The 17,415-nt window shown below is 36.5% G+C and overlaps 1 protein-coding gene across 5 annotated transcripts in view; it reads right to left on the reverse strand.

The window, feature by feature from the left end:
• PATJ (PATJ crumbs cell polarity complex component) overlaps nucleotides 1-17,415 on the reverse strand; it is a 381,060-nt gene that overhangs the window by 342,508 nt on the left and 21,137 nt on the right. For all 5 annotated transcript variants that reach the window (XM_024989559.2, XM_024989560.2, XM_024989558.2 and 2 more), the window contains 6 exon segments: nucleotides 16,575-16,631; nucleotides 16,313-16,479; nucleotides 14,112-14,306; nucleotides 12,562-12,701; nucleotides 4,728-4,923; nucleotides 2,457-2,585 (listed from right to left, as the gene is read on the reverse strand). In XM_024989559.2, coding sequence (XP_024845327.1) covers nucleotides 2,457-2,585; nucleotides 4,728-4,923; nucleotides 12,562-12,701; nucleotides 14,112-14,306; nucleotides 16,313-16,479; nucleotides 16,575-16,596 — 849 coding nt within the window. In that variant the 5' untranslated portion in view covers nucleotides 16,597-16,631.

The raw sequence follows: 17,415 nt of genomic DNA on the forward strand, positions 1-17,415 counted from the left end.
ATTGATGCTTTTGAACCCTGGTGTTGGAGTAGACTCTTGAGAGTCCCTTGGACTGCAAGGAGATCCAACCAGTCCATCCTAAAGGAGATTAGTCCTGGGTGTTCACTGGAGGGACTGATGTTGAAGCTGAAACTCCAATACTTTGGCCACCAGATGCGGAGAGCTGACTCATTTGAAAAGACCCTGATGCTGGGAAAGATTGAGGGAAGGAGGAGAAGGGGACGACAGAGGATAAGATGGTTTGATGGCATCACCAACACAATGGACATGGGTTTGGGTGGACTCCGGGAGTTGGTGATGGACAGGGAGGCCTGGCATGCTAAAGTTCATGGGGTTGCAAAGAGTCGAGCACAACTGAGTGGCTGAACTGAGCTGAACTGAATATCACTAAGAATCTAATCAGAGGAATATTTTCCAAAATTCTAATTTCTGCTTGAAAATTCAAATTATCATCAGTAACAAATGCTGTTAGCTATTTTCCTTTAAGTAACAGGCTTACATCATTCATTTCAAGGAAACTACCAGAGAGCCAAGCCTGAATAATAATTTTTCTATCAGTTATTCTTTCAAAAATAAAAATAACATTCTAGATTGGCAGCTGCTGGTGAGGCAGGGTGCAAGGTGGGCAAAATGGATGAAGAAGGTCAAAGAAACAAAATTTCAGCTATAAAATAAGTAAACCATAGGGATGTAAACTGCAGCATGGTGACTATGGGTAAAAATACTGTACTGTATACCTGAAAGCTGCTAAGAGAGTAGATCTTAAAAGGTCTTTTCACAAGAAAAAAAATTGTAACTATGTGGTAATGGATGTTAACTAGACTCAGTGTGGTGATAATATACAGAAGTATCACATCATTATTCTGTACAACTAAAACTAAAATAATGTATCTCAAAAAAATCAAATCTCAAAAAGTTTTGTGAATAAAGGCCAAAAACTAAAAACTCGAGTAAATTTTAAAAATTAAAATGCTGTTCCATATTAAAAAGTGGCCACTTTGTCTCACAAATGTTTTTCCTCAAGACAACCACCGTAGGTACTTTAGTATATGGCAGAAGTGCTATATGCCATACTCCATTCTGCAACACAATACTACAAAGACATGCATTTAAAGGTCAAACTTTACTTAGATTAGTTTTTATTGCACTTTTTAAAGTGAAACTGCCATTTTTGTTGTTGTTGCAAGCACATGGTAAAGAAGAAAGCGATGACTCCTAGTGCAGCTCGGTGCCATTGCTCAAATACATACAAAGGCAACGGCAGGCCTAGTCTACTACTGCTTGTTCATCTTCAGGGCAAATGTCAACATGGTGAAAAGGCTAATGCATCTTAGTATTATTATGTAAGTCATTTTGATGTTATAAACCCCCTGCAAGAAACTCAGGGACCCTCAGGGCCCACAGACAAAACTCTGAAAGCCATTATGCTAAATAAATAAACTTAGCTGCTGAAAGAATAATAGGAATATTAGTAGCTCCACAGTTTGTATAAGGAGAAACAATCTTGACTAGAAATAGGGAGCTGAGAAGTTTGCCTCAAAGCTATACGTGCACAGGAAGTTCATTTTTATTGTTACTTTATATGTTTTTTACTAATACTCTGTATGTTCACATTTATTGATACTTTTATGTTTATATGTTTTTATTAATACTTTAATGAAGGAATAAATGTCCATGTACTGGACATAAATCCTATGGACAGAGGAGCCTGGCAGGCTCCAGTTCACAGGGTCGCAAAAGAGTCAGACACAACTTAGCAACTAAACGGCAACAACAAAGACGTGAACCCATACAATTTATACGTCATACTGACTATCATGGACAGTCTACGTAACATGAACTCACTATTAAGTAGCTTCAGATTTCTAAAGTGCTTTTTAAAAATTCAATGCAGTACTTAACATTTTCTTCAATGTAAAACTAAGCAGAAATAGTTGATAAATTTTATAATGGCCCACTTTCAGCTTAAACACTGCTAAATCATGAAGGGTAGTATTTTTATTTATAATATCAAAAAATTATAATTCTAGTGAAATTTATCTCATGCAATATTGGGATAAAATTTTGTAATCATTGTACTATCTGATCTTAACATTTACACCCTTGAGAGATACACAGGGAGAAAATAAAATAGATACTCTGAATGCAATACCCATTAATGATTTATTTTCAATATTTCAATAAAAAATATTATCTTTTGATCAAGTCAAGATGACTGTCAATCACAGGGCAAAAAAAAACCCCATACAGACACACCCAAAAATGTTGATTTAGGAGCTTTTTAAAATAAAGCAGAGTGAGTACACATTAACACTTACAGAAAAAAACATTTTTAGCTATCCTTAAGTTCTGGTCACAGAATCATAATTCTAGTAACCCATGTTACATAATTACATTTTAAGCCATACAATTTAAATTGTATAAAACCAAAATGAAATCAAAGAAGGTCAACTTACTCGATCTGCTAATCCTCCAGGAACTATAGTTCTTACAACGACACCACTTGATTTTCCCCCAACGATTCCAAAACCTAATCCAGAGCCATCATTAATGAGCTCAACATCTTCAATATGGCCCCAACGAATCTACAAAGTAATAGCAAGCAAAAACCAAAGTTTTAGTAAAAACACATACATTCATTGCTTACCAATACAGTAATTATTAGAGTAACAGGTACACCAAAAAAAATTAATATTCATTCATGTAATTAATCAAGTCAACTTTCTAGTGACTCAGAGATGATTTCTATAGGATCAGAGATCCTCTTAAGGATTTTATAATCTGGTGGAGAGGTAAACTAAAACATAAACAATTAAAATATAAGACAGAATATTGGATCATAAGACACTGTAGCTCCAAGCAGACAGAAACACATTGCCTCATTCCCCTGTCTATGTCTGATACCTAGCACAGTGCCAATCACCTAGTAGGAACCAATAAACACATGTTTATCTGAATTAAAAAAGAATAATAAAATATTATAAAGATGGGAGGGCTATAGAGACAAGAGGTCAAATCCAATGAAAAATTATGAAAGACTTCAAGGAAAAAAGGCAACCCACTCCAGTATTCTTGCCTGGAGAATTCCATGGCCCGAGGAGCCTCACGGGCTATAGTCCATGCAGTAGCAAGGAGTTGGACATGACTGAGCGACTAACACTTTCAAGGAAAAGGCAGCATTTTAATTGCTCTACAAAGAAAAAATACATTCAAGCAAAAGGGAAATTTAAGAACAAAGCTAGGCTTAGATAAGGAGAATAAATGAAGGCTTTAGAAGAGGAAACAACAGGAGCAAAACAGTGATTTAGAAAGAATCTGGCAGCAGTGTGAAGCATAAGATGGTGAGAAGGACAGAGTGACCAGAACGACTGAAGAGACTCTGAAGAAGAAATGTAGACCCAACTGAAGATATTGGCAAAGGATTATACAAATCAGACTAAAAGACATAAGCATTTTTCCTCTAACAGCAGGCTCCATCAGAAGTATACATTAAATCCACATAATCCACCTGCAGGGCAAAAGTCTACCCCTCAAGACATTAGGACATACTTAGTTTTTCTATTATACTAAATTGGAAAGTTATTACACAATGTTAAAAATAACCAGAGTTATCAGGAATATCTAGTAGATTCACACCTGGAACAATATCTAGTATCCAGGAAGCAACAATGTTTGCTAAAAATGCCTGAATTAGGGACAGCAGTTAATATGCATTCTCATTTAAGCCTCATAGTTAATGCAGTTTCATTTAATCCTCACAACATCTCTGTGAACTAGATGACATCTCTATGAACTAGACACTTTGTTATTACTTGCAAGCAACAAATGATGAAACTGAGGTGTAGAGAACTCAAAGCATTTGCCCAGTAAGACTCAGTTATGAAGTAAGAGCTGGACTTGAACCCACCTTAGCCTGATACCGGACTCCTTATTCTTAACCACTGTGCTAAGCAACTTCCCACTTTGTTCATTCCACTTATTATGTAAATTGTGTTGCATAAATATTACTGATTACAATAGGGAAAATGTCTGTACATTAGTGTTGTGACCTTGTACTGTACCCAGAAAGTCTATTTTTTCTTTTTCCTAATGAATGAAAATTAAATAAATCAGCCAGCACTTAGTGTTATAAGAAAATAAGATTTATTAGATTGTGTTCTGAAGATGCAGGTCAAAATCTGTGAAATGTTACAAAGCAAGTTTAAAGATTCCCAAAGGAACATAAACTTTTGGTTTTTTTTTTAAACTTTTATTCTTTTAAATTGTTCAGTATACATCCTTATATGTAAAAAAAAAAAAAAAACTTCTGTAATTTTGCAGTATCCATAATCTAGCCATAAAAAATCCAACTTATAAATATAATATTTTTAAAGCAAATAACCAAATCTTAAGATACTCATAGTAAATCTCTAATAAAAACTCCTAGCTTAATTAGTTAAGTGGTTATATGACCAAGGAACTCTTTCTATTACCAAACAATTACACCCAATACTATAAATTACCCCCTACATTAAATAAAAACCTTAAACAAGGAGAATCAGAGGACACTGAAAAACACGACAAAAACTGTTCATCAACTATCCTGTTTAACATGCTAATGCTGTCTTTGGAGATGTAATCTTTCTTGAACTACGACAAGTAAAATGACATCTTCTAAATATCTTTACACTTATTAAAAAACAAAGGTATGATTCAAAATTAAGGATTTTTCCAAATTTGCAACTCACTGTGTCAGGCAGATTTGCATCAGGTAGGCTGGTAGAAATGCTGCTTTTTGTGTGGACTGGCTCCCTGGCCACGATTAGACGCAAAGATCCAGTGGTTTCTTGTAACAATGCAATTGCTTGCTGGTGGGAAATGTTCTGATCCAGTGGCGTGTGATTAATAGCCAATATTTGATCATTTTCCCTTAACCTTTGATCCCTTGATGATAGAAGAAAATATTAAGTGATATAACAGCCAGAATTTTCTAACTTTCTGTTTTATATTGGAGTACAGCCAAGTAACAATGTTGTAATAGTTTCAGGTGGACAGCAAAGTGACTCAGCCATACACATACATGTATCTATTCTTCCCCAAACTCCCCTCCCATCCAAATAGCCTGATTTTCAAGATGTATTATTCAAGTAGTTTATACCTTATGGTACTACTTCACTTAATACAATTATTGAAATATTTAATTGCATAATGTAACAGAGCTCTTCAGTGTGCTTTTCATCAAAGCACTTATTAGCTAATAAAGCAATTAAGTAGTGCATCCGTACACACCACACCATTTTAAAAGCCATTTGGCTGGAAAATAAGCAAAAAGAATGTATAGGGCCCCAGTGCTAAAGTTTTGCAAGTATAGGCATTGTCCTCATTGCGGCACCACCCTGTACCCCTGAACTCCTTCCAATCTGACTTCTCTGTGTACCAATATAGGGCTATATGGTCACCAATAACCTCCACTCTAGCAGATTCACCCCGTCTCCATTGTCCCTTACTTCTCCAACATTTGTCAATAGAAGCTAAACTCTCCTTGAAAGGCAAGAGAGATTATTTCCAAATCTATATCTGAGACCTTATCTCCTTGCCATCACCAATCCCCAGCTGCTAACCAAGGAAAACAGGATATTTTTAAAAAAAAAGAAATCAGCAAAATCTTAAGGAAAAAAAGTGCTATTATAGTTAATATTTTTTAATTAATTTATTTTAATTGGTTTCTGCCATACATCAACATGAATCAGCCATGGGTATACATATGTCCTCAAAGCAAGAATACTAAAGTGGTTTGCCATTCCCTTCTCCAGTAGACTATGTAGGAAGCATCACTACAAACAAAGCTAGTGGAGATGATGGAATTCCAGTTGAGCTATTTCAAATCCTAAAAGACGATGCTATGAAAGTGCTGCACTCAATATGCCAGCAAATTTGGAAAATTCAGCCAAATTCCAGGCCACAGGACTGGAAAACGTCAATTTTCATTCCAATCCCAAAAAAAGGCAAAGTCCAAGAATGTTCAAACTACCGCACAATTGTACACATCTCACACGCTAGCAAAGTAATATTCAAAATTCTCCAAGCCAGGCTTGGTACATGAACCAATGAACCATGAACTTTGAGATGTTCAAGCTGGATTTAGAAAAGGCAGAAGAACCAGAAATCAAATTACCAACATCCGTTGGATCATCAAAAAAGCAAAAGAGTTCCAGAAAAACATCTACTTCTCCTTTATTGAATACGCTAAAGCCTTTGACTGTATGGGTCTCAACAAACTGAAAAATTCTTCAAGAGATGGGAATACCAGACCACCTGACCTTCCCCCTGAGAAATCTGTATGCAGGTCAAGAAGCAATAGTTAGAACTGGACATCAACAACAGACTGGTTCCAAATCGGGAAAGGAGTAGGTCAAAGCTGTATATTGTTACCCTGCTTATTTAACTTATAAGCAAAGTACATCATGCGAAATGCTGGGCTGGATGAAGCACAAGCTGGAATCAAGATTGCAGGAAGAAATATTAATAACCTCAGATATGCAGATGACACCACCCTTATGGCAGAAAATGAAGAACTAGAGCCTCTTGATGAAAATGAAAGAGGAGAGTGAAAAAGTTGGCTAAAAACTTAGCATTTAGAAAACTATGATCATGGCATCCAGTCCCATCACTTCATGGCAAATAGATGGGGAAACAATGAAAACAGTGAGAGACTTTATTTTCTTGGGCTCCAAAATTACTGCAGATGTTGACCACAGCCATGAAATTAAAAGACACTTGCTCCTTGGAAGAAAAGCTATGACAAACCTAGACAGCATATTACAAAGCAGAAACATTACTTTACCAACAAAGAAAGTGAAGTCACTCAGTCGTGTCTGACTCTTTGTGACCCCATGGACTGTAGCCCACCAGGCTCCTCCATCCATGGAATTTTCTAGGCAAGAGTACTGGTCACCAACAAAGGTCCGTCTAGTCAAAGTTATGGTTTTTCCAGTAGTCTTGTATGAATGTGAGAGTGGCACTATAAAGAAAGCCGAGCACCAAAGAATTGATGCTTTTGAACTATGGTGTTGGAGAAGACTCTTGAGAGTCCCTTGGACTGCAAAGAGTTCAAACCAGTCAATCCTCAAGGAAATCAGTCCTGAATACTCAAGTATCTAATAATACTGGACTGGCTTGCCATGCCGTCCTCCAGAAATGTTCAATATAGTTAATATTTTTTGAGCACTTATTAGGAGCCAGAAACTCTGCTAAATGCTTTACAGGCATTATCTACTTTAGTCTTTATAATCACCTTTTAAAGTACTTTAGTTAAATTTTACATGTAAGAAATTAAAGGGAGTTTAGCATCTTATCTAAAGAGTCTGACTGTAAACCATACTCTGTAACTTCTTAAAGTACATACTAAGAGTAGGATTTACTCTGGTTTACAATATATGACTTCATTATCTCCTAAACACCCCACATCCTCTTCATTATTTCCACAGTTCCTTATCTTTATCTCTGTTGTATCCACCCATCTCTCCTTTCTATTCTCAATGTCAACCATCCAACTGAGATCCATATCTAATACCTAAAGCCTGACTTGCAAAATTCCTCAAGGTTTATTTTTCTAGGCTCTCCTGTGCTGAATCTGCAAGGAGATCCAACCAATCAATCCTCAAGGAAATCAGTCCTGAATATTCATTGGAAGGACTGATGTTGAAGCTGAAACTCCAAGACATTGGCCACCTGATGCGAAGAGCTGACTCATTTGAAAAGACCCTGATGCTGGGAAAGGTGGGAAAAGAAGGGGACTATAGAGGATTAGATGGTTGGATGGCATCACTGACTCAATGGACATGAGTTTGAGTAAACTCCAGGAGTTGGTGATGGACAGGGAGGCCTGGCGTGCCGCAGTCCATAGGGTCACAAAGAGCTGGACACGACTGAGAGACTGAACTGAACTGAACTGTGCTGGTATTTCTCATCTCAAAAGTATATAATGACTGTCTGTGGTTGTTGGCCAGTGAAGCGAAGACGCTCAGTTGTGTCCAGCTCTTTGCAACCCCATGGACTGTAGCCCACCAGGTTCCTCAATCCACAGGCAAGCGTACTGGAGTGAGCTGCCATTTCCTTCTCCAGAGAATCTTCCCGACCCAGGGATCGAAGCCGGGTCTCCCGCATCATAGGCAGATGCTTTACCATCTGAGCCACCAGGGAAGGAGCGTCAAAGGAAAGAACTTTGTCATGACTGTTTCATAAAAGAACTTCTTTAACCTTCAAAAGTAAAAATCTCTCTGAGAAGGGATCATCTCAGAACAGAGAAGTATAATTCATGAATTTAGAATGATGAAAATTCATATCACCCTTATGCTTTTCTCAGGTCACAGCAGCAGATTCAGCAAAACTTCATCAAGGACCAGAATTCAGTAGCTCCTGACCTCTAGGACACAGTGTAAACTTGACTGGTATTCAAAGGCCACTACATGTGGCCCCAAAGTACTCTTCCAACTTGGCTTCCTCTCTCTATATATAAACCCCTTTTCTAACTATCTGATCTACTCTTTTCCTCTTAAACATGTCTGGTATTTTCTGCTTTTGTGTAAATGGTTTTCTCTATCTCTAATGCCCTTCCACTCCACTCAGCCAAATTCAATCCACCCTCCATGTTGCAACAAAGTCTTTGCTTCTGTCTCCTGTCTCTTCATCACTCATCTCATTATCATGATGCTCCAAGCTACTTGCTTATCACTCATTAAGCATTCATTTTACTAAGTTAGCTGTCCACAGAGCTAGCTACATCCTTCCCTACTAGATTTTAAGTTTCCTGAGAAGAGGGACTGAGATGTTTTATACTCTCCTTTGGTACTCTTGCCTGGAAAATCCCATGGATGGAGGAGCCTGGTAGGCTGCAGTACGAGGGGTCGCTAAGAGTCGGACACGCTAAGAGTCAGACACGACTGAGTGACTTCACTTTCCCTTTTCACTTTCCTGCATTGGAGAAGGAAATGGCAACCCACTCCAGTGTTCTTTCCTGGAGAATCCCAGGGACGGGGGAGCCTGATGGGCTGCCGTCTATGGGGTCGCACAGAGTCAGACACGACTGAAGTGACTTAGCAGCAGCAGCAGCAGCTTGGAACTAACTAGTTATTTCATTTTTGATGCCAAAATTGTGGGTGGCTCTTAAAATAGGTCACATTGCATTAAAAATGTTGCTTATATATATCCTTTTATTATATTAGGAAAGGTTTATATTAGAGAACAACAATATGATATAAAATTGTACATACTTTAAGACCTTGTCTTTATGAAAAAGAAAACATTCTAGTGAATTTCTTGACAGTCCAGTGGTTAGGACTCAGCACTTTCAGTGCTGTGGCCTGGGTTCAATTTCTAGTTGGGAAACTAACATCACGCAAGTGACACGGTGCAGCCCAAAAAAACATTCCAATGCGTTTCCTACAGTTTTCTCAGGGTAGTCAAAGTCCAGGAGCTTTTTGGTGGGTAGGAGGAGTTAATATATTTCTATATTTTATATTATAGCCATGTATTACTTTCATAATGATTTTCATAATTTTGAAATATATATTTTTTAACATTGAAAATGTTGCTTGTGAACTTCTCCCTAGTCCTGAAGAAATCTTTTTTTTTTTTTAGGGAACATTTATTTTTAAATATGACCACTCCAGGACAATATCCAGGAATCACCTTCCATTTTCCCATCTCCCACATCCTCCTTCGTCTAACTTCTTCACCTAAATTCCTACTCACAGCTTACTCATTAAGGGAAATTTCTTAATTAATCCCAAATGAACAAGTTACTCTTGAATCTTTTTGACCCTGATATATTATTAACTCATTTTACAATACGTTGGTCCTTAATTTACTCACACTAAAATTTTCTATTTTCTGGAAATCAATTCTGTTTTAATCTACCTTTTCCTCTACCCAGTAGACTTCTAGGACATCTCATTTCTTTCCAGTCAGTATCTGCCTAGGGAATATAAACTTAACCCAAAATAAACAAACTGCAGAAGTCTTCTGGAAAATATTATTTTGATACATTCTAAAGCTCAACTCACTTTACTCCTACTATTATTTATAATTTAACTCTCTCATACTATATATATAAATAAATTCACACTTTGCGTTTGAGGTGAGACCAGTTCTTTTCTCTCCACTGCAACATTCAGAAATAATGGATTTCCATGACTTCAAGAGCCAAAGGATGTTCAGCAAGCTCCTGATATAACACAGTTCTATGTGGAGAATCCTCAGAGGAAAGAAAGACCATTTAAAATGATCCAGAAGGTCTTGCATGGCTGGCCTCTACCTCTCTCTAGCAATTTCTTGCACTGCCTTGCACTAAGCTACCACATCAGATAAACACCAGACACACTCCTAAGATATGAGCTGTGTTCCACCTCTTCTCAGGGCTACAGGTAAAGTATCTATTCCTCTCCCTGGTACCTTCTGCGCTCTGGAGACTCCACTGTTGCCTCTCAAATTTCCCTTAAGCACCATTGCTTCTGGGAAGCTCCCTGACTACTTAGCTGTGGTGACAAGTCTTTACACACTCAAATATGAAACTCTTCTTTTCTGAAGTGCTCACCTCATGTTGTACTTACAGACCTATTAGTACAGAGTAATTGAGACGTAAGAATGCACCACAAAATGGTCAACAACATTGAAAATACACTAAAACCACTGAATTATATACCCCAAGATGGTGACGTTTACATTATATGAATTATATCCCAATAATGATTCTTAAGTCAAAAAAAATTAAAAAGAAAATCTGAGTCAATCAAAGTTAAGTAGGCTTTTATCAAGGGACTTCACAGCCTTAAAGAAGCCACTGTCAAGTGACTCTAAGTCCAGTTTACCCTGATTGCCGAGCTTTGCCAGAATAGTCCTAATTATACCTCCTGTCTCAGTGTCATATTAATGGCACAGCCTCTAACTCTCCAAAATGTCCCAACTTGGACAATGAATTATATGACTATCCTAAGACTCTGATGCTTGGAGGGATTGGGGGCAGGAGGAGAAGGGGACGACCGAGGATGAGATGGCTGGATGGCATCACTGACTCGATGGACGTGAGTGTGAGTGAAGTCCGGGAGTTGGTGATGGACAGGGAGGCCTGGCCTGCTGCGATTCATGGGGTCGCAGAGAGTCGGACACGACTGAGCAACTGAACTGAACTGAAGTATGTATATCTAATCTCCAAACAGAGGATTGTATCTCAAATATAACTGACAACTGGACTTCACTGGTGGTCCAATGGTTAAGAATCCACCTGCCAATGCAGGGACACAGGTTCGATCCCTGGTCTAGAAAAATCCCACATGTCAGGACAACTAAGCTTGTACACCGCAACTACTGAGCCTGTGTGATCTACAGCCCATGCTCTGCAACAAGAGAAGCCCTCACAATGAGAAGTCCACGCACCCCAATGAAGAGCGGCCTCTGCTCGCCACAACTAGAGAAAGCCCAGATGCAGTAACAAACACCCAGCACAATGAAAAACAAATTAAAAAAAAAAAAAAAGTGTAATGGATGAATATATCACGGTGTATTTGTATAGTTGAATACTATACAACAATGAAAATGAATGAAGTGCTACAATCGACCATGTTGATGAATTTCACAAACATAATGTTGAACAAAAGAAGCCAGACAAAAATAAATGCATATTATAAAATAAATATATAGCTGACTACTGCTATAACTTCTCACAACAAACTTCAGGAAATGCTCCATTAGATTGTTGAATAAAGGTACAAAGGTCATAAAAATCCATCATTTCTGAATTTTCAGTTGAGGAAATTAGAACTGACCCCCAATACATGGATAACGTGAATCCAAAAGTATATTATTGACTGAATTTTCTGTAATAGTTATGCTACTGCTGCTAGCTTTCTAACAGGCAACAGTAATACTAATATATATTTTTTAAAGTAATAATATAATGAATAGTGTGCTTTTTAAATAAGTAATAAACAAAAGAGCTGAAATCAAGTACAGACAAAATACAAGTCTTACACATAACACTTAAAAAAATAAAACTCAGGCACAAGTGCGGAGGGGAAATCACATAGACTTCAGAGGGATTTTTGTTGACAATAAGTGAAATAAACAGCATGTTATGACCAATAAAAAAGTTGTTACAATCTCAAGTTTAATAAATAACATAATATGTAGAATGTAAATTTCAATATGTCCATCTTACTGATCAAACCATTGCTGTATCACATTCAGTTGTGAGAGAGTGTGATGGAACGGAAAGAACATGAGCTTTGCCATCAGACAGTCTGAGAATCACATCATGGTTCCAGCATTAATAGCTCTGTGACTATAGGGAAACCACTGAACTTCTGAACATTCACATCTATAAAATGGAATAATGATACTGCTAGCTACACTGATGCCACAAGTATATGTGAGAATATATGCAAAAGGCCTGAAAAATGCATAAGAAGAGGAAAGCGTTAACTGTTCTCATTAACTGTTCTGGTATGACTAGTTCCTTATTCTCCTTAATGTTTTCAGAATTGTTAGGAAAAAATTAGCAAAAAGCAAATGAACACGCTTCCTCACCTGCCAGCTATACTCCCTGGCTGCACTTCCTTCACGAAGATGTCCACTTCTCCCAGATTTTGACCTCTAAGGGCCACCACACTGAATCCAAGGCCTCCAGTCGAAGGCCGTTCTATATCTATGTATTCGATTTGCCGGCCCTAATGAAGGGGGATTTAAAAAAAGTCAATGAAATTTACATTTAATCAACCTGCCCTTTCTAAGGAACTAACATTTCTATTTTGTAAATAGCCCCCAAACAGCTTCTCTTAAGTCATTTCTAGGAAACCAAATAAACTCAGCATTTCAGTAATAAATTATTTATTTCTGGAAATCCTCTCCCTTGATTATTTTCAGTAGAACATAAGGGGGCATGTGCACTGTTCTGCAACCTCAGGGAATTGGAGAGATATTTTCACACTTCATTCACAGTATGAGATGAATCCCAAGCTAGATGAAAATTCCTGAGAAAAAATGTATTTTCCCATAGTAAATTCTAAATTACTTTTTATAATGAATTTCTCTAAATTCTCTTGAAGCAAAATATTCTTTTTTAAATAAGAAAAGTAACCTAGACTTATCAAAAAATATTCTAGTGTTGAGACCTAAATCAGAATCAGCTGCATTTTTTAGGGTTCTGTTTTTAATTCTATTGTGATAAATTAATATTTTATTAGGTTAATTCAAAAGATTACAGAAAGGCCACCATTCAAATGGAGCTACCTATGACAAACAAGTATTTTATTGCTTTACTGAATAATTAATTGCATTTATTAAATGAGAACTTCATAAACATAATCAACTAATAAAAGCATCACATAAAAATAATTATTAGTCATATTAAGGGGATAGAGCAATTAGATCAAAAAAGGAATTAGGTGTAGAACATTATTTAACTATCACACCTTAAATAGATTCTTTTTAACTTTCAAACTCAAGTTCCATTTTTTAGGGTACTTGTTAGAAGGCAAGGTGAATAAAGGAAACTAGTACATCTAAAAATTCAACTGTCTATCATTTGATTTTAATAGATACTAAGGATGAAATGGGATTACACTTTCAAATGTTTTCCTAGACTTTCCAAATTATAATTTTCCAAATTACATTTGGATTTTATATATACTATAAATTATATATACTAGATTTCCAAATTATATATACTAGATTTTCCAAATTATATTAGTTCTAACCCCCATTAATTCTGTTTTGATATAAAATTTTAAATAATTTCAAAGGAATTATATCACTTCAGCACACACATTATTTTTCCTTCTATGAGCAAAACTGTGAGAATCTCTTTCCTTACAAGTGTACAGATGTGTCAGACTGGAGTCATTGTCTTAAAAACTATCCTCACCAGGCACGCGGATATTTTTCTTATGTAATTTTAAACAAATTACCAACTCACAGATTAGAAAATAGTACCAACTCCTCCTAACAATATAAAAACACAAGCAAACAAAACACAGAGTAACACATTTTAGAGGCAAAAAGTGTGAGTGTAGGTTTCTTTTTTAACCTCCAACAAGAGAAATAAAGCTAAATAGTCCCTTGACAAGATATAACTTTACCTGGGCCATCTGTTGGATGACTGAGTTAAAATCTTCATTTCCTGACTTTGGAGCCCAAGAAAATAACCCAGATACAGTCAAGTTATTAGAGGACCTGTGGGCATTCCCATTAGTAATGGCACCATCCGTGAACACCAATAACCCTTTCCTAGAAAAATCAAAGTTGGCTGAACAATCTGAGGGTATATGGCTGAGCTGTTGGAGAAAAAAAGGGAGAATTATCAACAGAAACCTACAGACAAGAAGTATTTCTATTTACTAAATATTATATTTTATCTCTCACATGTATAATGGCATGCTAAATATATACCTGTGAAATAAGATACAGATACATGAATCTGTGCTTATAAGGCTATAAATGTTTTATTTAGTATTATACGAAATGTTTAACTTATTCTCATTTCCTGCCTTCTACCGTTACCTCAGGTTAATATAGCATGTAATATAGCTCATTATACTTTACATACACAGACATGTCCAGTCACATAAACATGCATGTGAGACGCTGAGCCCTTCTGCATTTATCTATACATTTCAGTGGCTCAGTTGGTAAGGAATCTGCCTACAATGTAGGAGACCCGGGTTTGATCCCTGGGTCAGGAAGATCCCCTGGAGAAGGAAATGGCAACCTACTCCTGTACTCTTGCCTGGAGAATTCCATGGACAGAGGAGTAGGGCAGGCTACAGTCCATGGGATCGCAGAGTTGGAGGCAACTGCGCGACTGACTTTCACTTTCATACATTTCCGTGTGGGGAAACACAAAAGATCTGCAGGTAGTATATTCAAAGGTAACTCAGCATTTATTAAGTGCTTGCTATAAGTAAAGTACTATACCCAAACTCTTACACAGTATCTCACTTAGTCTTTACAATAGCCCTAGAAATACTCTTATTTCATTTTGTGAACATGGAAACTGAAGCATACAGGGATTAAATAATCTGCCCATTAGTAGCAAATGTATTGCAAAGCCACTTAAACACTAGTTGGGGAAAAAAAAAAAAAAAGCTGGGGGGATTCAGTAATTAAGAAAAAAGAAAAATAGAGGTTAATTTTTAAAATACCATTGGCTGAGGGACTTCCCTGTTGGTCCAGTGGTTAAGATTAAGACTCTGCACTCCCAATATAGGGAGCATGGGTTCAATCCCTGGACAGGGAACTAAAATCTGTCATGCCTCATGGTGCAACCAAATTGATTAATTGATTGATTTAAAAATACCACTGGCTGATACAAGTACCAACACAATAGAACAAAAGAAATATCAGGAACAAATGTTATAAGACTCACAGAAAATAATCAATACCCATAAAAACTCTATGAAAACACAGATATGAAAAATCACATGGAGTTTATAGCTGAATGAATAAAATATGATTATTTATGTAATAACTGCACACTAAATAAACATAAAAGATTGTTATTATGATGGAACAGTTGTTTAAGTCCAATTTTAGTCCAGTATGAGTGATAGATTTGTAGTGATCTTTCCCAACTTCTATTGCCACCAATAGCATTCACTGCTGTGATGTACTCATTCCATTATCAGAGAATATAGAAGCTTCAGTATGGGGAGTGCTAAAATTCTGGTATAAATTTTGATCTAGAGAAAGTAATTCACAGAAAGACATATGTGCAGAATTTAATCCTTAGTTAGTTATAGAAAAATCACTTGCTAAATATTTATGGATAGGCATTTTGGTTTATCAGCAAAACGCATTTTTTTCCCCAAATTTTGTTAATTTTCACATAACAACTCTGCTACATTATCTTTAACTACATTTAAAATTCTGCCAATATTTAATCTATAAGATAGCTACTATTCAAGCTCAGCTTCTAGAATAGACGATTTAAAACCAAATTGCCATCCCTGACCCCAAAATAGAACAACCAGGAGAGTAGGTAAAACTCTTAATTAACATCACTCCAAGCAGAGGGGCTATGTGTCCTGTAATTCTGAAGAAAATGTTGAGAATTTTCAAAGCATCTGACCTTTACATAAATAAGTATAAAAACTAGAATCCAAAGCCAAACACAAAACTTATTATCAACATTTTTAAACTATCTATGCCAATGCTACCTGCACACAAGTCCCAGTACAGCCTCTTTGCAGAATTAAGAGTAGACTGTTTGTATCTATCTCCTTCTATCTTTCCTTGCTGGTTTGAATAATAGCAACAGGTAAAACCTTGATGGGTAACTTACTTGCCCCTTTAGTTGCTTGATGGACTGTTGAAGTGTGAGTATCTGGTTGAAAAGGGGGCTCTTTAGGGTCTCATAAAACAGAGAGAGCTTTTCATTCTGCGAAGTGTCACCCTTCTCCTGCAATTTCATTTTCAAGCGATCAAGAACTTGCAGGACCTGCAGTTTATCTTTTTTAAAAAGAATAATGAGTACAAGTTAAATCCCACCTTACATTCCATTTTTGAATAATTAATTTAGTGAAAGAAGTATATATCTAGTTTACCTGTAGCAGGATTTTCAGGCATTTTGAATTACTGTCTTCAATCACTTTTAAAGAAACCTAAAGAAAAAATTTTAAATATAACAGAAAAATTACTTTCCATTAGTGTATACAATTCTATAGTCCTATAAAAAAGTCAAAGAAAACCTCAAGAACATTCTCCATCAAAATATTTCATTCAAGAAATCCAAATTAAAAGCCATACACAGCCACTAAAATGGCTAAAACTAGAAAGCAAAACAGATCATTGTAAGTGGTGACAAAAATATGAAGTAACTGGGACTCTGAGGCATTGCTAGTAGGAATGTAAAATGGCACAAACACTCTGAATAACTGACAGTTTTTTGGAAGTTAAAACTACACTTACTATATGACCCAGTACTTTTCCACTTTTAAACACTCACCCAAAAGTGAAAATATATGCCCACAAAAGACCTATGCAAAAATGTTCAGGGAATTCCCTGGTGGTCCAGTGGTTAGGATTCGGTGCTTTCATTGCCAAGGGCCGGGGTTCAATCCCTGGTCAGGAAACTAAGATCCCACAAGTTGTAGGATGTGGTTGAAAAACAGCAACAACATAGCATTTTTATTTATAAAAGCCCCAAACCAGAAAAACCCAAATGTCTAATAACAGACTAAAAGATAAATCAATTAAGATATGTAAACAAAATAGAATATCCAGAAATAAAAACAGAAACATTACTGACACACACAACAAAGATGAATCTCAAAAACAGTATTGAGGGAAAAGAAACAGACCAACAAGGATATGATTGCCTGGGCACAGTGGAAAGCAGTTGACTAGGAAAATATCTGAGGGAGCTTTTTTGGGGTGATGGAAATG

The sequence above is a fragment of the Bos taurus genome, chromosome 3, assembly GCF_002263795.3.
Source record: "Bos taurus isolate L1 Dominette 01449 registration number 42190680 breed Hereford chromosome 3, ARS-UCD2.0, whole genome shotgun sequence".
Classification (NCBI taxonomy): Eukaryota; Metazoa; Chordata; class Mammalia; order Artiodactyla; family Bovidae; genus Bos; species Bos taurus.